The sequence below is a fragment of the Sceloporus occidentalis genome, unplaced genomic scaffold (assembly GCF_023333645.1).
Source record: "Sceloporus occidentalis isolate IW3139 unplaced genomic scaffold, rSceOcc1.0.p SCAF_1, whole genome shotgun sequence".
NCBI classification, from domain to species: Eukaryota; Metazoa; Chordata; class Lepidosauria; order Squamata; family Phrynosomatidae; genus Sceloporus; species Sceloporus occidentalis.
Window position 1 is genome coordinate 203,037,415 of NW_028316981.1, and position 23,034 is coordinate 203,060,448.

The window sequence follows — 23,034 nt, forward strand, 5'->3', positions numbered from 1 at the left end:
TACTATAGAGAGGCTTAATATCTCCAAACAGTGGCTTATCATCCAGCTATAATGATAGCCATTGGTAAGCAAAACCACAGATGATATTCTTAATCCTTTCGAAGATGCCATCCATTGCCACATCTTGGGTTAATGAATTATGCATTGTATGAGGAAGTATTTCTTTTTGTCTGTGTTGAGCCTACTGTTTATCCAAGAGTATAACTTCAAGTCACTGCCTCACTCCCTATTGCTTTGCACTTCAGATATCTACGTGTCACAAGTCGGTCCATGCCTCTTTTCATGACACTGGCTTGGATCTATTCTGTGGCAGTAATTATCAAAGGGATTGTTTATGAGAAGGAAGCCCGGCTGAAAGAGACAATGAGAATCATGGGCCTGGACAATGGCATTCTCTGGCTGAGCTGGTTCATTAGCAGCTTCATCCCCCTCCTTATGAGTGCAGGGCTCTTGACAGTGATCCTCAAGGTGAGCATCTATGTGGTCTTTATTTCTGTAATCCTTACAGCAGGCCTGTAGGTAGACCAGTATTTTTTATTCTTCATAATGCAAATGGGAGTTGGAGGCTGAGCAGTGGTGGCATCCTTCAAGTTGGCCAATAAATGTGTGGCACAGTTGAGATTTGAACAAGGGCATGGTTTTCCTCACTCACACGTTACAGTCTTTGAGAAGAACCTGTCATTTGCTAGGGTCCCTACTCTGGCCTGTGGGGGTCCCCAGTAGTTCTGCCCCAATTCCCCAAAGCTTTAGACCCCTGAAAAGGAAGATGAGGCAGGAGATGGTAGGCTCCACAGTTGGCTTCAACAATCCCCTCACTTTTCCTGCATAGGGGAGGCAAGTTCCTCAGTCAAAGTGCTGGTTTTGGGAGAACAAATTGGGTTAGTCTACATTAACATGTGGAGCAAACAAATTTGTCACTGATTCATGGTGGGAGTAGTTAGCCTTGTTTAGGTACTGTGATGACTTAGAAGTTAGGTTCAGGGCCAATTTGAATTGAATTCAGTGTCAGTATCGTTAGATATATAGAAAAGCTTCATTGGATTTGTCATCCATTTTCATCATAGCCGGGGGTAAGGAGGAGGAATCACCTTACCTGCAATGACATAATACTAGCTCAGTAGTTGACCATGTAGTACATTTTAAGAAATTGAGACCTATGCCATAACTTCTCAAGGAAATCATCCCTATCCAAAGGGAAATTGGTATCATCTTGTGCAGACAACCCAGTTATTATAGCCTTGACCAGATTACTCAGTGTAATACACTATTCGACTATAGGAAAGTCAGTGTAGCATAGAAACTAGAGTGCTGGCTTTGCATATTTGTTCTTTGGGGGTGAAAGGAATGCAAGAATGATTGCAGAGCCTAGAGGTGATTGAGCTTGCTTTCGGAGAAAACACAGAGAATTCCAGGACACTGTTACTTTACTGTCAGCATGTTCTAAGGATGAGGTGACAGTTGCAAACACTGGCCTTTATGTTGAAAATACAGTGGATAGGGAGATATAGTCAGGCCTACCTGCCCCCATAAGTGAATATTTCTATATGGTACCTGTGCCTTCCAACAGCACATGTTTACTTTGAAGAATTTTAGGAGTGCTTATGAAGGCGTAAATTATGACAATGACAGTGATGACTTATGAACTGGCTCATAGCCTCAAATGCTTCCTAAAAGTATGACTGATCTTCTCTTTATCCAGAAAGGAAACTTGCTGCCCTACAGTGACCCCAGCGTGGTGTTTGTCTTCCTGTCTATCTTTGGTATAGTGACCATCATGCAGTGCTTCCTCATCAGCACCTTCTTTTCAAGGGCCAATTTGGCAGCAGCTTGTGGGGGCATCATCTACTTTACATTCTACTTGCCTTTTGTATTATGTGTTGCCTGGCAGGACTACATCAGCTTCTCTCTTAAAATATTTGCCGTAAGTAAATGGGGAATTGGCAAGGGAATATTTATTGGAAGATGAGCAAAAGAGCCCAAACCTCATCAACTAATGTGGTTCCTTACATCATTTATTTAGACATGCCATAACTAAGCTATTTATCAACTGTTCATCAGCTTCTGATGCCCAGTGTTAAAAGAGTTTCACATATACAGAATTTTGATTTGCTAACCTATGGATGGAAATATCACAGCAGTGCCATAGGAAGCACTTCCCTTTGTCCCATTTTGTTTTCAAAATGGCATGAATGGGGCCAACTGGATGGCTCCTTACCACCTGCTTGCTAGTCCCAGAACTGAATGGGTATTGATCAGGTAGTAAGGATCCACATCATTTGTTCTATTGAAGACTTAAAATTTCATGGAGTGGCATGGCAAGTGGTACATGCACAGAAGTCAACCCTTGTTAATTTGTGTTTGTAACTGTGGGTGCACAAACCTAGTTGCTTACCTCAAAGTTAGAAACTTAATCAATGAATGCACCAAAGATGTTAATTGGCTCCTTTCTTCCATAGAGCCTGCTTTCTCCTGTGGCCTTTGGGTATGGTTGCGAGTATGTTTCCCTTCTTGAAGAGCAAGGGATTGGGGTGCAATGGGACAATGTGTTTGAAAGCCCCAAGGAAGATGACAGCTTCAACCTGACCACTTCTGTATCTATGATGCTGTTTGATAGTTTACTGTATGGGATTATGACTTGGTATATCGAAGCTGTCTTTCCAGGTGAGAAATCATGCTTTAATCTCTCTTTGTCTTGCCTGGCTTTTTCCAGTTGCACTGCATCCTTCTCTTGGTGAGACCTCTGTGATATTTCAAGGATGAATAACTGGTGGGAGCTGCAACATTCCTATTTGCCATTTGGTCCACTGAGTCACTGCCAGCTGGGGATGCTTCTGCTCCCACTAGGCTGTCCAGCCCTGGGGCATCACAGGCACAGAATTCTCACAGTGACAACAATATCAGGTTCTTCTGTTTGTTGAAGACAGAAGGCCTGGGAACACATTCTGTGATATCACTTTTACAATACTTTCCCCTTAACAGGTGATTGTGGGAGGCTGTGCCCTCATAGTAGAAGATCCAGGGTAGAGTATCCTTGGCTGTAGCAGCAATTCCTTCTTCCCCAATCCTCATTTCTAGCTCTGACCTATGACTAGTTAATCTTCACAACTAAATTATATCCAGCAGATTGAAGCGCCTATATAAACCCTAACATTGGCCACATAGCCAATGGGGAGAGTGACATGGTGGTTGATAAACTGATTCCTCATCTGGCCAATGCTTAGGAGAAACAGGATTTTCTAAAATTTGAGTACACAGTACCTTAGAAGTAAATCCTATTGAAATTTAGGGAATTTACCTCTGGGTAATCATGCATGGGGTTTGTGCTATAAGTGGGGTTATCTGATTTTCCAAGCATATTTTTTAGATTTGTTTTCTTAAAAAAAAAGGATCCCTCTTCCCCATTTAAATTTATCCTCCTTCAGCCCTTTCAGTTTTCTTGGAATAATTTCTTGAGCTCTACCATTCTGATGCTGCTTTGAACACTTCCTGCATGGTATATTTCTCGATAATTTGATTTCAAGCACTCCGAGTTTTGCTAAGTTGCTTTGTGTCACTTCATTTTCCAAAAAGGAAAGGCAAGAACCTTATTCCTTCAATCTAATTATGGTAAACCATCCGATCTAAGCCTGTATAAAAGCAGGTCAAATGGAGGCAAATTGAGCAGCAGATTTACAAATGGAAATTCTCAAAGGATGCCAAAATGTTTTTGAGTGCTGGTTAAAAGAAATGAGATTCTAAGTGCGAATTGAAAGAACTTTGTATTTCTTCTCAGTACATGTCACTGCTAATAAATCCTCTTTCAGTTTTTAGACTCAGATCATACCTAGTGGTTTCCAGATAGTCACTAGACTATCAGGGAGGAACTTTTGACTCCAGACAGACTCAGAACTCAGTCAGGATACTGTGGATACACTGCAGTATCTGCAGAATACCCTAAATCTTACATTTTGAGAACTGCTTTTTGCATTTCAGAAATACTGTAAATGACTCTTACCAAATCTCAAACCAACCTATTTTGTCTCCTGTTTAGGGCAGTTTGGCATTCCAAGACCCTGGTATTTCCCCTTTATGAAGTCCTACTGGTGTGGTGAAGAATCTGAAGAACACCAACTCCCTTCTCTCTCTGCAGGATCTTCTGAAAGTAAGTGCTCGATTTGCAAACTTAGCTGTTCATTGGGAAGCAATGAGTTCTGTTTCGTGTTGTATTAGAAGTCAGAATCCTTTCCAGGAAAAGGAGAAATCCTTCTGCTTCATATAATTATGGAGTTTGTGGTGGCAAGATGAAGTGATGATCACTAACTAGCTATGTTGTCTTTAAAAAGTAGAACAAATTCATAGAGAACAAATCTAGCCATGGCTTTTAACCAGGATAGATGACAGGTCCTCTCCAGTCAGGGACTTTTCCTCTGTTTCTAAACCCACTATAGGTGTTCTAACTAGAGAAGTAGTGTAACACTGAACATTAAATACTGAAAAAAGACAGCAGAGAAGGACCATCCATTTGATGCCTTGGTTTGGAACTCCAGTGAATATAGCTGCCCAGCTGAGGAGAAAATATGGGATACATTGAACTTAGTCCAACCAAGCAAGGAATTGTTTGAATCCTTATGTTCTGCCAGGATAAACTTAGCCTGAGCCTACCCACAGGCTACAGGAAGCTTGACCTAACCTGACCAAACCAAGTACAGACCATTCATCCTGGAGGCCCCTTCTTTAATAGAGGGCTTCCTGCAGAGCTCAGTTAGACTTCCAAGAACCACCTTCCCCTCTCGTAGTCAGGAAATTGCTGCATTGTCCACATATCACCCTCTGATCCCTACTCGGATGGTTGCCCAGCCCATCACTGAAGTAGCCTGAACATTTTGAAAATATCCTGTGTCTCATTAAGCAGAGTTACTTGACTTCCCTTTTTCTGCAGTCTGTATGGAAGAAGAGCCAAGTCACCTTCACCTTGGGGTGTCCATTCAGAAGTTGGTGAAAGTCTACCGAGACTGCAAGAAGCTGGCTGTAGATGGCCTGACACTGAATTTCTATGAAGGGCAGATTACCTCCTTCTTGGGACACAATGGAGCTGGAAAAACTACTACAATGTAAGTGGCAGTGTTGTGAATGTGGGATAGACCTCTTCCAGAACCATGTTCCACTCTGTCTTGTTGGATTCAGTGTTCCTTCTTGTTGTGTTTAGGTCCATCTTGACAGGATTATTTCCCCCAACTTCGGGCACAGCCTTCATCCTGGGCAAAGACATCCGTACCGAACTGAACACTATCCGGCAGAATCTGGGTGTTTGCCCCCAGCACAATGTTTTGTTTGATGAGTGAGTAAAAACATGAATAATTTTGTTCTTTCATTTCTTTTCATCTTTTTCATAAATCTCCAGACATATGATGGTGCATACCTTTGTGGGTATGCCTGGTCATGTATATTGAGAAGACCCTTTAAGGGCCTCTTTCCATTGTAGGTGCAAATAATGGAGTTATTTCAAAATGGCATTGACAACTGCTTCTAGTGCATCAGAGAAGATGGCTTCCTAATGAAGCAAAAATGGCTTCCCTGTTGGTGTTGAGGCCATTTTACATGATACTTTGTCACTATGATCAGCAATAACAGTTGGGGGGGGGGGGTTCTGCCCCTGTTCCAGCTAAAAGGCAAGGACAGTAGTGAAGATGGGAAAGTGTGAGCTTGAAGTCTTCTGAGCTGCTGTGGAAAATTATGCCTTAGTGTGGGACTCTCCTGAGAGCATGGTATCTGTACTTTGTCAGCCTCAGACTAGGAGGTTAAGTAAACATTCCTGGTCCTCCCCAAGACCAAGTGTCATTCTTGGAAAAATGCTATACCCTGCCAGAGTTTTGCAATAACATAATTTTGGAAGTACAGTTGGCCCGCCATATCTGTGGATTCTGCATCCATGACTTTAACATATTTTTAATCCAAAGCTTGAGTTTACTATTTTTAAATAAGGGACAGCATTTTACTATGTCATTACTTATAATGGAACTTGAGCATTCAGTATCAGAGACAACTTTTCAACTCGACTTAAAAGATTTTTTTTTACTTGTAAAAACTTTGTAATATAAAATAGAATGCAAGATGTAAGAAAGTTATTGGCATAGCCAACAAGAATAAATTTCAGTGCTAGTATATCAGGACTGTATTTCAATGTAAAAATAAGTAGAATACATTTCAGTGTAGAAATAGCAAAATATATTTGCGTATAAGTGTACCACTTGGCTCTGTTAATGCAAACTCTGTCACAAATTTCTGGCAAGGAAAGCTATGTCACTATTCTCAAACTGAACCCTTAGGTAAGATGTTGCCACTATTAAAATTCTTGTCCTTAAGGAGTTCAAAGGCTGAGTGCCCCTTACCTTTTCATAGTCCTTGAAGCTACTATCAGTAATAAGTAATTGTATGATTAATAACTCCCTTTACTGACATGAATTGGCTTGTAATGATTGTCTCTTCTCAGCTGATGTCCCCTGATGGGCCTACTTTGTGAGCATACTGACAAAAGAAACCATCTTTACACTGTTGAGACTGTTGCCAGGCTTTGATCCACTCTTTATTTCATAGTAAGGAGGGCAGCCAGTCACCCTTTTACTCTTTACTAAGCAGACTTTGCTGTATGCATTCAAACTAGGTAGCAATTCCCCACTTCCCACTTCATTATTTCTTCAGCAATCAGTGCTCCCCTCTGGCTGTCTACTTCAGGAGGTGTTATTCATTAATATCTGCCACACTATCCACAGGGTACTATTTCACTTGAATAGGCCCTCAGTGGTGACGGTTGTAAAGTTTTGGAGGGTGAAAAACCATGCTAAATACATTTGAGCTCTTCCACACTGCAGAAATAAAGCAGTTTGATGCCACTTTTAACTGTCATGATTCCACTCTGTTCAATTCTGGGGTTTGTCGTTTAGCCTGGTCTGACAGAGTACTCTAGGGCCTCACCAAACTACAAATCCCAGGATAATGTAGGATACACTAGCAGTTAAAGTGGTGTCATTTATTTCTGCAATGTGGATACACCCTTAGTCAAAGCTTCTGATTGCATGCATCACGTGTGTCATTTCTCTTCCACATGTTCACCATGAAGACGCATGGTGTACAGGACAGAAAGAAATCCATCTTTTCCATAATTTTAAAAATAGAGACCTTTTGTTCTTTTGCATTTGTTGTACAGCCAAAATCGATTCTCTCAAAACAAGTCACCTCAGATGACCAAGAATTCTGCCTGCTCCAGATGTTCAAAAGTTGTGACTTAAGTTCCAAACTCACATAGTTTGCTTGGAAATAGTTTTGTTTTTAGGGAGGGGAAACCCCCATGAGATTAATTTCTGTTTATTTGAATTTTATTTTATTTTGTTCTGTTTTTTGTTTGTCTCTAAGCTGTTGGGGCATAGGTTTCCAGTACATTTTAAACCTTTGTCCACAAACATAGGACTGAAAAGCTCGCGTTAAAAGGCTAGTAATTATTCATCATAGTTTATTTATCATACATCCTCTGTCCAAAAATCCTCTGTCCAAAAAAATGCCTCAAATCCTATGTGCAAGAATGGATATTTCTTTAAAAAGAAAAAGGCACAATTTTATAGAGTCTGCTCCAACGTGGTGATAATGATGAGAATTTTACTTTAGTATGTCTGGAGGATAACAAGGCTAGTAGTGTATCTGCACTGCAGAATTAAAGCAAGTTGACACCACTTTAACTGCCATGACTTTATCCTACAGAATTCTGGGATTTGTAGTTTGGTGAGACTGGTGCTCTCTGACAGACTAGGCTGAATGCCTCACCAAACAACAAATCTCAGGAATCTGTAGGATAGAGTCTACTTCTTCTCCTTCTTCTTGTTCAAAACTGCTCTTTTCCCTGGCTGCTTTGCAGCTTTGGGAGCTGATATCAGACTTGGAAAACTGCTTGGAAGGGAACAGGTTAATCAATCTGCCGTGATATTATTCCGCCATATACACACAAGCACAAAGAAATGTCAAGCCTTCTGAGGCAATATTTTTCATTAAAAATATAGTCTGCTGTTTAGCATGCAGAAGTTTCTGGGTTCAACCCTGCAGCATCTTCACTTAAAAGTCAAGTGGCTGGTGACAGCACAGACTTCTACTTGAGACCTTGAACAACCACTTTGAGTCAGAGTAGGCAGTGCTGTGCTAACTGGACAAATTGTCTGAATTAATATGAAGTGGCTTCCTAATTTGGGACTCATCCTCAGAAACTGTACTCTTTTAAATCACATTTTCAGTTTAAAAATAATGAAAAAAAGGCAAAAATGTGTGTGTTTTTTCCATGACCCGAAATGTGACTATCATTCTCTCCCATATGCCCAGGTTGACGGTAGAAGAGCACATTTGGTTTTATGCACGCCTCAAGGGGCTGTCGGAAAACTTAGTGAAAAAGGAAATGGCACAGATGGCCACTGATGTTGGCTTGCCTCATAAACTCAAATCGAAAACAAGTAAACTTTCTGGTAAGTGTCATTTGTGCATCCATATGCTATTATCTTACCTGCGTAACCATGAGAGAATAAGAACAGCACTTTTGGGTTAGACAGATTTTCTTCTAGACAGGCCACTTCTAGTTCCAATAAATCATGCTCTTCTACCATTAAAAACAAGTAGAATTGCAACTGATTTTCCCTACTATTGGGACATGTTTTGTATTCTCTGTGCTTACATCCCATCACGTTCTATGCACATTGGTGCCCTGAGGACTACTTTTCTGTATTTTTGAGAGGCATTGTTTTGACTTGGCACTGAACACCATTTTTACATCTATCTATCTAATTATTCACATCTGTCTTCTTTTCATTTTTCATTTTTTCCCCAGTGCTAAAACACTTTGGTCCTCCAGCTGGTTTGTACTTCAGCTCCCAGAAGCCCTAACCAACTTAGCTAACAGTCAGATATTCTGGGAGCTGAAGTGAAAACATCTGGAAGACCAAACTTTTGGAATCACTGATATAGACAATAGACCAGTCTCTATGTACACATTAATCAGTTCCTTACTGAAAGTATATTCATAGTACCATCAGATGTTAGTTTGAATTATAGAGTAGTTCGGACAGAAGATCAGGGCTGGAGAATGTGCCCCCCAACTGTTATTGGACTGCAACTTCCTAAAGGTATAGGCAACATAGCAAATGTTGTGGTGGGGATGATAGGACTTGCAGTCCAACAACATCTGAAGAGTCGGTCCCTCGTGTCTCTGAATTCATTCACCCAAATGTGCTGAAGACTCCTTCACATTATGCTCTGTTAAACCATCTATTACATTAGAACAGTTTTCTATGATTTTGCTTCACAGGTGGTATGCAGAGAAAGCTTTCCGTAGCTCTGGCCTTTGTGGGTGGCTCTAAAGTTGTCATTTTGGATGAGCCAACTGCTGGTGTTGATCCATATTCTCGCAGAGGGATCTGGGAACTTCTTTTAAAATATCGCCAAGGTATTTACCCTTTCCTCTTGTAAGTGAAAAGTAGGAGTTATAATATATGATTGTTATACAGAGAGAGGGGTAATGGTTCAGTGGACAGGGCACAGAGATCCATTGAAATTTCCAGATAGGGCTAGGAAAGACTTGTGTTTGAAATCCTGGAGAACTGCTGCAAGTCTGTACAAACATTGAGCTAGAAATACCAGTGGTCTGATTTGATATAAGCCAGTTTCTTGCAGAACTTGCAAAACATTAGTTTTCCAAAGGTTTTCTATTGGTATATTTTTGCTTGCCTTTTCTGTGTGCATGAATGAGATTCATAGTTGGAAATTATTAGAAGACAGTGACAGTTGTTTTCCTACCATAACCTGTTACTGTTTTCTGTTATAACTGAACTATATCTGAGTTGTCCAAGCTATGTTGGTCATATGCTTTCTTCACAAGAGGAGAGAAGCACATACAAAGATGCCCCATTCCAAGACAGATCATTGGGCCTGTGCTTTCTATTCCAGCTGGTCCTCCAAGATCCTCAGGCTAAGGGTTTTCCTATCCCTGAGTTCCTTTTAACTAGAGATGCCAGGGGTTGAACCTGAGACTATCCTCATGCAGTGCTCAGTTGAGGTAGTGAAACACAGCAGTGTGAGATTTTGGGAATTGTAGCCCAAACACAATTGGAGGGGTCTAATAAAGCATGGCAGCAAGAATAGTCACATCGTTTCCCAACCAGTTTTAAAATGAAAACTCTTGACCATTCCCAGTGTGCCCCAGAAGATTCCACTCTGTTATTACTGACCAGTTTTAAACTACACTCCCTTTCCCATCAAAGCCTGAAAATGAAATAATTTTGCAGGATTTTCCTGGGAGTCAGGGTTTTCATTACATTTTCAGTATTTTAGAGCACCCCTGCTCCAGTAAAGAAGATGTTTTCAAGACTTGCAGCTTTGGCCTTCTCTGATAGTTCATCAACTGTTTAGCATATCAAGACTGAAAGATCTGAATATATCAGGACATGTTTGTATTTAGCAAGATCCAAAGACCTTGCTATCAGACATTGATCAGATCCTAGGTTCCACAGTTGTAGCTAATGTGTATGTGATTAGAAAATAGATCCACAAATGGAATTAGAAAAGTTGGCAAAGAATCTAGGAGAGCTGTCCAGTGTAGGGTTTTTTTATTGTGTTCCAACATAAAAGAGCTGTCCTATAAAAATCCTTGCCAGATGGTACACAGTTTCCTTCTGGCTAAACTGAGATCTGGACGAGGGGATTAAAATGTAATACAAAATATAATCAGAATAGAACTTATTTTGTTAAGGGAAGAAACATCACAGTCTGACCTCACATTTATTGACAGCAAAGCTAGAGCTGGCCAAAGAACCAAATGTCTTCAAGCCTCAAGCCCCTTCATTAAAACTAGTAGGAGCACAGCTAAACTGGAGGCATTTAAAACTTGTGACCAGATGATATGGTATCCATGGCCATCTGCAATCAATTCCCTCTTTTCTGTAATTTCTTCTTTTCAAAAGGGACTTTTAAAATAAAAATTTTGTTTTATGAAAAACCCATTGTATATTTTACTACTGTATACACTCATTTACAAGTTGACCTCATGTATAAGTCCAGGGAAAGTTTTAGGGTCAGAATCATGGATTTTGCTCTGAACCATGGATTTTAAAGTCATTTTTTTAGCATAAATATATAGTTGAGTATGTACGGTATTTTATTCAAAATGTCACATTTTGTGCAAAAATGTTATATTTTGGGTAAATGAAACACATATTTACAAAAAACATGGTATGTAAAATTCCATTTTTTGCACAAACAAAATTTTCACAAAAAAGTATTGATATGCAAAAAAGTAATCAAAAATGCCCCAGACTTTCATAACATGTTGAGACATACATTCTTATTAAGGACAGGAAAACCCCAACTCCTTAATCAGATCTCCCTAAGCTGTCAATTGTTTTTAATAGGTAAAACATATGGGTGAGGGCCAGCATGGTGCAGTGGTCTGAGTGTTGGACTGCAACTCTGAAGACCAGGATTCGATTCCCCACTTGGCCATGAAACCCACTTGGTGACCTTGCTCTCATCCCCAGGGGAAGGCAAACCCTCCTGAATAAATCTTGCCAAGAAAACCCTATCATAGGGTCGTTTTATGATCACCATAAGCTGAGCATGATTTGAAGGCACACAACAACAACACAGCTGCTACACTGTTGACATGTACTTGATTTCTTGTTTTCTGTTTTGTTGTCAGGCCGCACAATCATTCTGTCCACGCACCACATGGATGAGGCAGACATCCTTGGAGACCGAATTGCCATCATCTCTCATGGTAAACTCTGCTGTGTCGGCTCTTCTCTGTTCCTGAAGAACCAGCTGGGGACAGGCTACTACCTGACCTTAGTCAAGAAGGATGTGGATTCCTCTTTGAGTTCCTGCAGAAACAGCAGCAGCACCGTCTCTTACCTGAAAAAGGTACCACAAAGCTCTATATGGCTTGCTGTCAATTTTCTTTTAAAACCTACCTAAATGTGAAGACTCTTTTGCTTTTTCAAGTCCTACATCATCTCCATTTAGGGCACAGCTAAAAATAGAATATAATAGCAATTTAATAATAAAATTCAGTCACAAAAATCACTTCAGTTTGAACCTCTGAGGAATGTTACTCAGTCATCACTCACTGATTACTCAGCTTTCCCCAGGAATGTACTGAAGTTATTGAATGGGATGTTCACATTCCTTTTGTAACTAGAAAAATGCTAGCAATTCCTCTTGTGGTTGCTTATGTCTGAGAAGCAGTAATGTAAATCTTTGTAAATTTCATTAACATGGGCAAGAATAGGTCTTTTAATCCTTTTCCTCCCCATTATGAGGACATCATCAGAACTGCAAAGTTTTCAAGAACTATTTGAAGTTTGGGATTCATTCTGCAAAAAATCTACCCCCATGGAAAACAGCATTTTCTGTCCACTTGTTTTCTACATAAGAAATAACATTACTGCACAGAACATGCTGTTTTCCAAGTGAAAATCACAAGTGTTTCCCACCTACCTCCATAAAGTCAAGTCCCATATGACTTTGGGACTGTGCAGATTGGCGGGAAAGACCAACCTGGGGGTGGAGTTGGGGCATCGCATCCACATGACGCATACCTCAGCTCCACCCCTAGGTTGGCGTGACACCATGTGGCACATCACATGGTACATGGCATCATGGTGTTCTTCTGGCGCTGTGTTCATGGTGTTCTTCTGGCGGCTACAGCTCCCTTTCCAGGGCGCAAAAAGGAGCTGCTATTTGCAGCTCCTTTTTGTGCCACAGAAAAGCCAGATCGGGGCCATGGCGTGCAGTTTCAACCATGTGCGGTTTCAACCAGCATTTCAACCATGTTGGTGACATAGCATAACACTTTAAATTTCAGTGTTTCCTTTCCTTTCCTTTCTGTGTTTTTTTTAAAATAGAAATTGTAATGTATTTTCATACTTTCCTCCTGGATTTGTTCAGATTGGAAGTAATTGGATCATCCTTTTTTTTGTAACTAGGATGACAGTGTCTCTCAGAGTAGCTCTGATGCTGGGCTTGGCAGTGACCATGAAAGTGACACTCTGACAATAGGTAATGGTTTAAAAAATAAAACAAATTGCACTGCAATGTTTGTAGTTTATGTAACTAGACTTGCTAACCATCAGTAGGTTTGATAATGGATTTGATAGTGTTGTGGCTGTCCTGGAATCCTTTCCCCACCCCAGACATGCAGTCCTGATAAATAGGTAATTTGGTCTGAATATATTGAGTGGGATGTTGAATTTGCTTCTGCCATCTGTGTCATCCCTTGAGGGGGCTTCTACTCAGAAGGCTCCAGGTTGACAAAAGAGGAAGGCATTTTTCATTTTCTTCCTCCAATGTTGCCTCTTCTACTATTCCAGAGGTCCCCCAACCCTCCAGGCCAGATTTGTTTTGAGGAGGTACTGGAGTCTTCAGGAATAAAGAGAACTGATAAAAAAAATTCCCCTCCCTCCCTTGTTTCAGTAATGCACACTGGATTAGAAAATTTCCATAGGTGGAAGGAATGCTTTGCAGAAAGTAAAGTCTTAATTATCTATCCCTCTTTTTCCTAAGTTCAGTTTCTCTGCAATCAGTGGACAAATCACTATTTTATTGTGGTACATTGAATGAGAAATACTGTAGGTATTTGTTGGTTCTGAATAGAGTAGACCCACTGAATCAGTTGCATTTACCTACTTGTTGACTACTCTGGTTGGGACTAACCAACATGATTCTGGCGTCACTGTTCATTATTAGCACAATGCAGAATCAGGAGGAGAAACATCTGAATATAACTTGGTTTTTCCAGATGTGTCTGCTATTTCCAATCTCATTATGAAGCACGTTCCTGAAGCGAGATTGGTAGAGGACATCGGCCATGAATTAACTTATGTTTTGCCATATGAAGCAGCTAGAGAGGGAGCTTTTGTGGAACTCTTTCATGAGATTGATGACCGGCTTTCTGACCTGGGGATTTCCAGCTATGGCATTTCTGAAACTACTCTGGAGGAAGTATGTGAACCATTCTAATAATTTCTACTAGTCTAATATTCAAAAATCTATCCTATCTATTTGCTTGCCCTTTCTGTATATCTTTTTTCATTTAAAAGGGCTTGAAACAGTTTGCAGTAACTGGAATGTAAACAACTTTATAAATTGTATGGAAATTATTTCAAATTAAGTTTATTTTTATAATGTCAACCTTGCTTTTATTTAAGGCAGTCACCAACGTGACATCCTACTGGAGTATGTTTGGCATATTGTTTTTTCAAATAAGAGTTCTATAAACTGGAGAATCCTTCTAAAAAAATCTATTTCTGGTTGCAGATAAATATTTCATGGTAGATCACAAAGACATTTGGGTTGTCCTGCCTACAGCTTGCAGTGTTATTATCAGGGGAAAAATTACTACTTAATACTGCCGACTGAATAAATTGACAGTACAGATCTTTCTGCTGTAATTCTGAGTAACCATGTATTTTGAGATCTTTTGACTATGCTGTGAAGGATCTGATGGCCTGCAGTGCAGTTGCTGTACAAAGTTGCTTGTTGTAATTCCAATATTTTTGTCTTTCAGGTATTTCTGAAAGTGGCAGAAGATAATGGTGTAGATGCAGAGACCTCAGGTAAAACACAATATCATCAGATCTAATTTTAATGGGACATAGTGCTATGTCATTTTTGGCATCCAGACATTGTTGACCCTTTCATGGAGACTGCCAAAAAGCTACTTCAGCATGTTGTTATTGTTGTGCCTGCAAATTGTTTTCAATTTTATGATGACCCTAAGGCGAATCCGTCACTATTTTCTTGCTAAGATTTGTTCAGAGGGGGTTTGCTTCCCTTTCTGTGAGGGTGAGAGAGTGTGGCTTGTCCAAGGTTACCCACTGGGTTTCCATGGCCAAGAGGAGATTCAAACCCTTTTATCCAGACTTGTAGTCCAATGCTCAAACTACTACACTCCTCTGGCTCTTTCTTCAACATGGCAGCCACTTAATACATGGTGGCCATCTTGTGTGAAAATATTTTTCCACAAGGATCACTCCAAGTCCAGGGGAAATCCATAGGATAGGATTGGCAGTAACATCCTCCAGGAATGTTTTTCTGTGATGTGAGGGTCTCACCACTCAGTTTAGACTTACATATGTGTAAGCAACTGTGGAATATTATAACTTCCATTTGGAAGAATATTGGAGTAGGTTTAGGTTAAGGTCATATAATTTGTTGTTGTTGTTGTTGTTGTTGTTGTTAATGGTCTTGTTTTTAACAGCTTTTAATCCTCTTGTTAGTTTAATTATATTTTTGATTTTTGTATAATATGCATTTTAAAGCTATATATTTTTTGATCTTTGTAAGTCACTTTGAGTTCCAGACTGGGAAAATGTGGGATATAAATAGTTGTAATAATGTATGATAAACTTTAGTCACCTAGTTTGACCTTTCTTTTTCAGATGGCACATTACCTGCCAGAAGAAGCCGTGTCTTTGGAGACAGGCAGAGCTGCCTTCGTCCTTTCACAGAAGATGATGCTTTTGACCCTAATGATTCCGACATAGATCCAGGTAAAAGATGAAAGGGATATATGTCTATTTGTTCACCTTTATTGAATTATGATAGTAAAAATGTATACTGTGTTTGAAAAGTAAATATGGTTGCTGAGGGATTTAAGTGCTGATGCTAACCCACATAGTCATCATTTGAAGACCATGAATCCCAGTGGAAAATCACATGTGTGAATGAGCCATTAGCAATCTCAATCCAACATTTCTATTTCCCCTCATATCTTAGCTTTTTAAAATGAACTCCACACACTCAACTGTGAGTCTTCCAATAAATAAATTGATTCCTGTGTGAACCATCTCTTTGTCCCATTGCAGCCCAAACAAACAAACAATAATACACAAGAAAAAAAACATCTGAGTGTGAAAAGGAGCAGACCTCAAAGCATCATCCCTGGAAGTTTATCACTTCAAGCTGAGTAGTCAAAGAAATGCAGATGCCATGTTATTACTGGCATCAATGACTCTCCTCTTGACCACTGCCTTTCCATAACAGCATGACATGAGGCATCTTTCCTTCAGCTTCTCCATATATTGGCAAGAAGTCAAAAAGGGCCTCTTACTTTGTGCTGGGAAGCCAAGGCAGATCCCCTCTCCCCTAAGTTTTGGCAGGAGCAAGCTCTGTGTTGGAATTTGACGGTGTGTGGAATCACCAAGAATCCTGTTTCTGTCTTCTAAGGTGCTTCCCGATGTAGCTTTTATTGTAAACTTGCCTTGCCTTCTATCATAGAACTTGGGGGGCGAGAGGTTCAAACAATGTTTTCACCTTCTTAATCCTCCCACACTTTCCCATCACTTTCATCTTTTTTCCCATTAAGGAGGAAAAGATAAAATAGCTGCACAGTGGGCTTATTCCAGAAGGAGGGCCATTAATACTAGCAATCAAAAGACTTTGTGTGCAGCCTGTATGGGCTTTTTTTTGCATTGCTTCCTACTGTTTCCCCTCACGTACACCTAATCATTGTGGAGAGCAAGCATAGCTTTGTAGCCTGAAGGTTGCAAGATTGTGCTTGGTTGCTTGAGGGACATAATTAATGTCTTCCTGCTAGTCAGTTCATATTCTTTCTCACACTGCTGAAATATGTCAGATGAGAGTATATCCTACCAATAACAAATTGCTTAGGGGAGAGGAGTAAATGCCTCACAATGTATAACTGTCTTCCTACAGAATCCCGAGAGACTGACCTGCTGAGTGGGATAGATGGCAAAGGATCCACCCAGGTGAAGGGCTGGAAGTTGACCCAGCAGCAGTTTGTAGCCCTGCTCTGGAAGAGACTGCTTATTGCCAGGCGCAGCAGAAAAGGTTTTTTTGCTCAGGTGAGACAGGCTCCCTCTGCAGACAGTGCAGTGGTTGTGTTTGACTGGCATCTTCAAAGCTAGTTCTGTTTGCCATTCATCAATGCATCACTATAAGGCTAACACAAAGCAGAAATTATTTTAAATTACGCTCAACCCCCACTTTCTGGTTTATTTTAAAATAAGTGCAACATCCCTCCAATCTAAATCAAGACCGTTTGACTTGCAGTTTAGGGGACATTATCTCTTTCCCTCTGAACATATCAGTTGCACTCTAACCAATGGCAGCTGGTGGTTCCCATATTGCTGAGGTGGTGATTCTGCTTCAGGTTTTAGTTTATACTGTAAAGGAGCTTTGTAGTATAGGGTGTAGTGCTTGGATTTGGGACTCGGGGAGACCACAGAGGAATGCAATGGTAAATATCCACTGAATAAATCTTGCCCCAAAAACCCTATGGTAGAGTGACCATAAATCATTGTTGACTTGAAGGCACATAGCAACAACAAATAAATGAAGTTCGTATGGAGCTGAGCCTAAATGGTCCAGCCTTTGAACAGATTTTTAAAATTTGAAATCCAGACTCACCACCTTACTCACATGAAAGGCATCAGTTGAAGCTGGTTGCGACTCAGATTTATGTCCCAAAATAGAGAGCCATTAAAGCATGGGATATGCAGCACTTTTAATAATCAATGCAAATTGTGCCTCTCTGTACCTGGGGAGACATTTTCTATTGCTACAGCTGTCAACATTTGGCCGTGTCTGGATGTAACCTGACTGTTTTTGCAGTCCATAATGCTGTTTGCTGGTGCCACCATCAAAATCGTGCCTGCTAATAACATTGTACTACTGAAAGTAGCTGCTGATAATATTGTGCTACCAAATGTTTGTGTTATCATTTAAAAAATAATGTAAAATTCTTCAGTTAGATTTCCCTTCCTTTCCAGAAGGGAAGAAGATGCCCTACCTTAAATATCTGCTGGGCTCTCTGGTACAGGAGGATGTTCTGTCTCCCTACTGCAATTACAGGGAGTTGGTACAGTTCCTCATGAATTTCAGCATCAACTGCAACTGCAGTAATGGTGGAAATCTCAGCTACATTTTCCACATTTTGGTCATGCCAACAGTGGTACATCCCCAGGGAGTTTTCTTTTGGGGGAGCACCTCAGTTTTAGCCATGTTAAGCAGGGAAATTTTGATGCAGCTTGAGTTTACCTTTTCTGAAATACTTATAACCAAAGGTGTTTTGGATTTTGGAGTTTTTTTGGATTTGGGAATATTGCATATACATAATGAAATATCTTGGAGATGAGACCAAAGTCTAGGCATGAAATTTATTTATGTTTCCTATACACCTTATATACATAGACTGAAGGTAATTTTATACACAATGTTTTTAACAATTTAGTGCATGAAACAAAGTTTGTGTACACTGAACTACCAGAAAGCAAAGATGTCACTATTTCATCAACCCATGTGGACAATTTTGGAATAATTTGGATTTCAGAATTTCAGATAAAGGAGGCTCAACCTATAGTAAATTTTAACTGCAATATCAGAATTTTCACTTCATTGTCAAAACTTTCAAAATTTGAAAACTGGGTGAATTCTGATGCTTTCACCACAAAACAATCCAATCCCTTGCTTTTTATTGGGTGTTTTTTTTCCATTGGCAAGGTTCATCTTTATTGCCACTGGAGGGCAGTGCTGTTAAATGGCATATCCATTTGACTGGTATCTTTATTTTAGGAGGGGTGGGAACTAACTGAGTGACTCTTTGCATAATCAGATGAGGGAGGAGACATTGCTTTTTCTTAGACCATTTGAATAAAAATCTTCTCACCTTCATTTCCTCTCTCTGTGATTTCAGATTGTTCTCCCAGCAGTCTTTGTTTGCATCGCTCTCCTGTTCAGTTTGATTGTGCCTCCCTTTGGGAAATATCCGAGCTTGGAATTGCAGCCATGGATGTATGATGAACAATACACATTTTTCAGGTACCTAGTAAACCAAGGGAGCAGAAATAATACTTAAGGGGTTGGGTGTCAGTCAGTGGAGTCTCTTGTGTGGGTGCTGTGTACATATGGGGATGTGGTGCATGCATAGGGTTGGGAGTATGGGGAATGCAGAAGCATGACAGTAATGTATATGCAGTAGGGAAAGTATGGTGATGTTATGAGGGAGGGTAATGGCACCACCAAATGTTTTTCTGCCCAATAATTCAACACCATGATGTATAGCAATACAATCTGCACCATTCCAGTAACAAAAAAATAATTACAATACAAAATATCAGCTAACAGTACAGTTGAATAAATTCAGTCCAGAAAACAGTACAGAAAGAGCAGATGCTGCCCTAAAGTGAAGAAATAATTTAATTCCTGAAGACCAGAAAGAAACTCACTCTGTAGTCTTCAGATAAGATGCCCTGCAGAAAAACCATGGCTACTAGTGTCTCCTAATCTTAAATTCTGGAGAGAGGAAAAAAGTCACACCTGCAGAATGTATGGGGACACTTTAAATATGTTTTCTGAATGGGAAAAAAACGAGGACCAGCTTTGCAATGGCAAATTAGGCAAATAAGATAAATATCACAACTGTCCCTAGGGAGATTGAGAGAAACTCTCACTAGGCTTCTGAGTTGAGTTTGGAAATAAAATCGATTGATCAGGGCCTATTCTAGGGTGGGGAGTTGATGGGGATCGCTCAATATGCACACAATATGCTTGAGGCAAATGGCTTAATCTCCCTGAAAACATCTCTATTCCTTTACCTTGTCATATTTCCATCATCTCATCTTCCATGCTAGTTTAGGGCTCTAATTGTGCCTTTTTTAAAAAAAAATGCATTCACAGCAACGATGCTCCAGAAGACACAGGAACTGAGACACTTTTGAATGCTCTCCTTGACAAACCTGGCTTTGGAACCCGATGCATGAAAGACTACTCTATTCTGTAAGTAGAAGATTTACAAAAATAGTCTGCTGACCTACTGCTTTCAGGTTCTACCAGAATTTTTAGGGGGTTTCTTAGAAATTACCGGCAAGGCTGTGTGTGTGCCACAATTCTGCAGAAGATGGAGAAGGTGGCATTGATTTCAGAATTCAAGTTGTCAAATGCTCAGTTTGCAGCTTTTTCAGGCAAATGGCTGGTTTGAGACATGACTCTGTATCTTAAAGGTTCTTACGTCTAGTGCATCAGCTGCTCTTTCGCAACATGTGTCTTGCAATTGTTGCAAATGAAACAAGTCCACTGACCACATTGTTCACGTGTGTATATCAGGTTATGATGCTCCTTCACATTACCAATTTGACAGGGATTATGATTTCTGAAAGGTATTCATGTTATGCTGTCTTTGTTGCATTCTCTTCATGCAGAGATACTCCTTGCTCTGTGGGGGAAGAGGACTGGAGCACTGCTCCTGTTCCTGAAACGGTCATAGAAATCTTGGAAAATGGCAACTGGACTATGGAGAACCCCTCTCCATCTTGTGTATGTAGCAGTGAGACGATCAAGAAGATGCTCCCCATGTGCCCTGCAGGGGCTGGTGGCCTGCCTCCTCCACAGGTATAGGAAACTGGTTTCTTGCACCATGGGGAAGGATTAACTTGTTGGACTGACTTTCTGCTATTTACAATAGATTGTAGACAGATATATAAATTAAAGAGAGGGATAAAATAAAATGGAATATGTAGATGATAAGGTTGAAGTATACCATACATTTGTATTTTAGAACGTAACAGATAATAATATATATACACATTTTTAATCATGCATATTTACTAGATTGCCAACTCACACACCCCCACCTCCCAAAAAGAAAAAGAAACAGATACTTGTGGCTTTTTCTTCTCTAGTATGCTGGCATTTTTGTTAATAGTTCTTCAGACTAAAAATTGCATAAATTCCAGAATAAAACAAATAGTTGCTATTATTATTACTCCATTGAATCCCCAACAGAATCTGATTCTTCAAAGCACACTTGGAATGTCTTTTCCCCCAAATATGCCACAGTGCCCTTCTCCATTCTCCCCATGTCATGTTAATTGACAACATTCTGTTAAATTCTCAACCAAATTTTGCTGCTTCTTTAGAACATTAGATTTCAGGCAGCTTAAGCGAATGAGAAATTGCATTGCAGGTATTTCATGGCCAACAGCATCCTTGATTTATTCTTTGGGTTTCTTCTCTTTGCTCCTCTCCCCTGCCCCATCTGGCTACAGAGAGTGCAGAACACCACTGACATCCTCCAGAACCTGACTGGACGCAACATCTCTGATTACCTTGTGAAGACTTATGCTCAGATCATTGGGAAAAGGTACCTCAGCTCCTGCCTAACACGCCTCACTTCATTGCTGTTAAATTTCATTGTATGGGAGAGGTTTCAGTCTTTAGAAATCAGAACTTTGAATGAAAGTGGTATTCCACTTTCATTTATTTATTTTTATATCCCACCTTTCCCCCCTGAGCTGTGATTCAAGGTGGCTACCAAATTTTAAAAAATACACTATTTATAAAATTGATCATTTAATAACCATGGCCTTTCCAGGGAGAGTGCCCAAGGTTCACCCAAAATATCTTGGGAATTGTAGTATAGTATACTGAGGTAGCCCGCATGGTATCTGTTCACTTAGAGTGTTCCATTCTTTACCTTGAAGAGGTAGAAAAAAAAACTTCTAAAAAGTATAATATAAGGCAGACGTGTTGAACCAGAACTACCATAATTCCTAATCAGTCTGGTCAGTGGAGTGGGGGGGGGGGGGGAATGATAAACGCTATGCTTAATCAACACCTGCAGGTCTAAAACTCACCTCCGCCTTGCATTAGGTTATGTGTCTGATACATGTATTGATAACCAGACAGTCCCTTTTCTGTTGAAAACTACATTTCAAATGTGTTTGTCATGGTGGTACAAGGTTTGATGGCTCCTGTAGAGAGAATGGTTAGACTAACAAGAGCTATTCTCTTTTTTTTCACCAACAGCCTAAAGAACAAGATATGGGTGAATGAGTTCAGGTAAATATACCTTCCTTTTTGTCCTTTATGAAGCTTGCTCATCTCTATGCGTCCCACACATAGTTGAGGACAATCTTCACACCTGCAATGATTTTATAGTACTTTTCAGCTAAGCTGTTAGATCATTGTTCACACAGTCATTCTTTCCTGGATATTGTTACATGTTGTGATTCAGTAGAATCTCTGAAAACTCTGACATTCGTGTACCTGTGCAAGGTGTTATAAAAGATGCTGTCCTGTTGGCAGTGTTGAAGTAATATTTGGGACTAGCACAGTAGGCTTCTGCGTGTGATGGTGGGGATATTTTATCATTTGCTTCAGAAAATGTATTGCTGTAGCCTGGCTCTATCATCATGCATAACATACTACAACTACATTATGTCCTTATTTGTTTGCAGTTTCACATTAGGCAATAGTAATAGTGAGGAAAGGAATAGAGTCAAATGAGTGTATAAATATAATATTACATCATCAGACCATTATTCTACACAGATATGACTTTTATGAAAGAAAGCAATCTGATGGACTATGTCTGTGTAAATGTGCATGCACCAGCAAAGAGATTGCTGTAATGGGTAGCTTATTTGTATTGGATAGCTTCACCATATGCATTTCTCATGGGAAATTGCCAGAGCTGTAACACACTGCAGGGAACAGCATTTGTTGTAATATGCCACTTTTGAGGAGTAAGGAGAGCATAAGAACAGTTGTTTTGCAACAGTGGTTTTGCACATTTTTAGAGTGTATTTTAAGGGATTTGCCCCAATGTTTTGGGGCATTTCCTCAATAGTCTGTTCCCCCACCCCCACAAAATGAAACTAGAAAGTAATATTCAATGCAAATATGTAATGTATCACTCTTGAAATTGCAGCTACTGGCACTAATGAATTACTTCTAAGAATGGCAAGGAAAGATGGCAATTTATTTTCTAGCATCTGTCGCCAATCAAACGTACCATTGCGTTTCTACAGAAATAGGCTCTTGTGCATTATCATTTTATTTTCCCACTCACTGTGAGATTCCAGATTGCTGAGCAGCTCAAAAATGCAATCCTTTTTTATTGGTTAGCAGAGCAAAAATTGCACATGTATGAGTGCACACCACACCAAGCAAACCCTATCTCTTTCAGAAATGGGAGAGAACCATACACAAAACCATTCTCCACTAACAGTGGCT

General features: G+C 40.0%; 1 protein-coding gene across 2 annotated transcripts in view; it reads left to right on the forward strand.

The window, feature by feature from the left end:
• LOC149323248 (phospholipid-transporting ATPase ABCA1-like) overlaps positions 1–23,034 on the forward strand; it is a 127,256-nt gene that overhangs the window by 85,170 nt on the left and 19,052 nt on the right. For both annotated transcript variants that reach the window (XM_089488640.1, XM_089488641.1), the window contains 19 exons: positions 246–468; positions 1,700–1,921; positions 2,457–2,661; positions 4,031–4,141; positions 4,919–5,090; positions 5,186–5,317; positions 8,341–8,480; positions 9,317–9,454; positions 11,702–11,922; positions 12,987–13,059; positions 13,799–14,001; positions 14,567–14,615; positions 15,441–15,551; positions 16,717–16,865; positions 18,716–18,840; positions 19,699–19,797; positions 20,220–20,409; positions 21,066–21,160; positions 21,826–21,858. In XM_089488640.1, the coding sequence (XP_089344766.1) occupies positions 246–468; positions 1,700–1,921; positions 2,457–2,661; positions 4,031–4,141; positions 4,919–5,090; positions 5,186–5,317; positions 8,341–8,480; positions 9,317–9,454; positions 11,702–11,922; positions 12,987–13,059; positions 13,799–14,001; positions 14,567–14,615; positions 15,441–15,551; positions 16,717–16,865; positions 18,716–18,840; positions 19,699–19,797; positions 20,220–20,409; positions 21,066–21,160; positions 21,826–21,858 (2,691 nt within the window). The remainder of the gene's footprint in view (positions 1–245; positions 469–1,699; positions 1,922–2,456; positions 2,662–4,030; positions 4,142–4,918; positions 5,091–5,185; positions 5,318–8,340; positions 8,481–9,316; positions 9,455–11,701; positions 11,923–12,986; positions 13,060–13,798; positions 14,002–14,566; positions 14,616–15,440; positions 15,552–16,716; positions 16,866–18,715; positions 18,841–19,698; positions 19,798–20,219; positions 20,410–21,065; positions 21,161–21,825; positions 21,859–23,034) is intronic.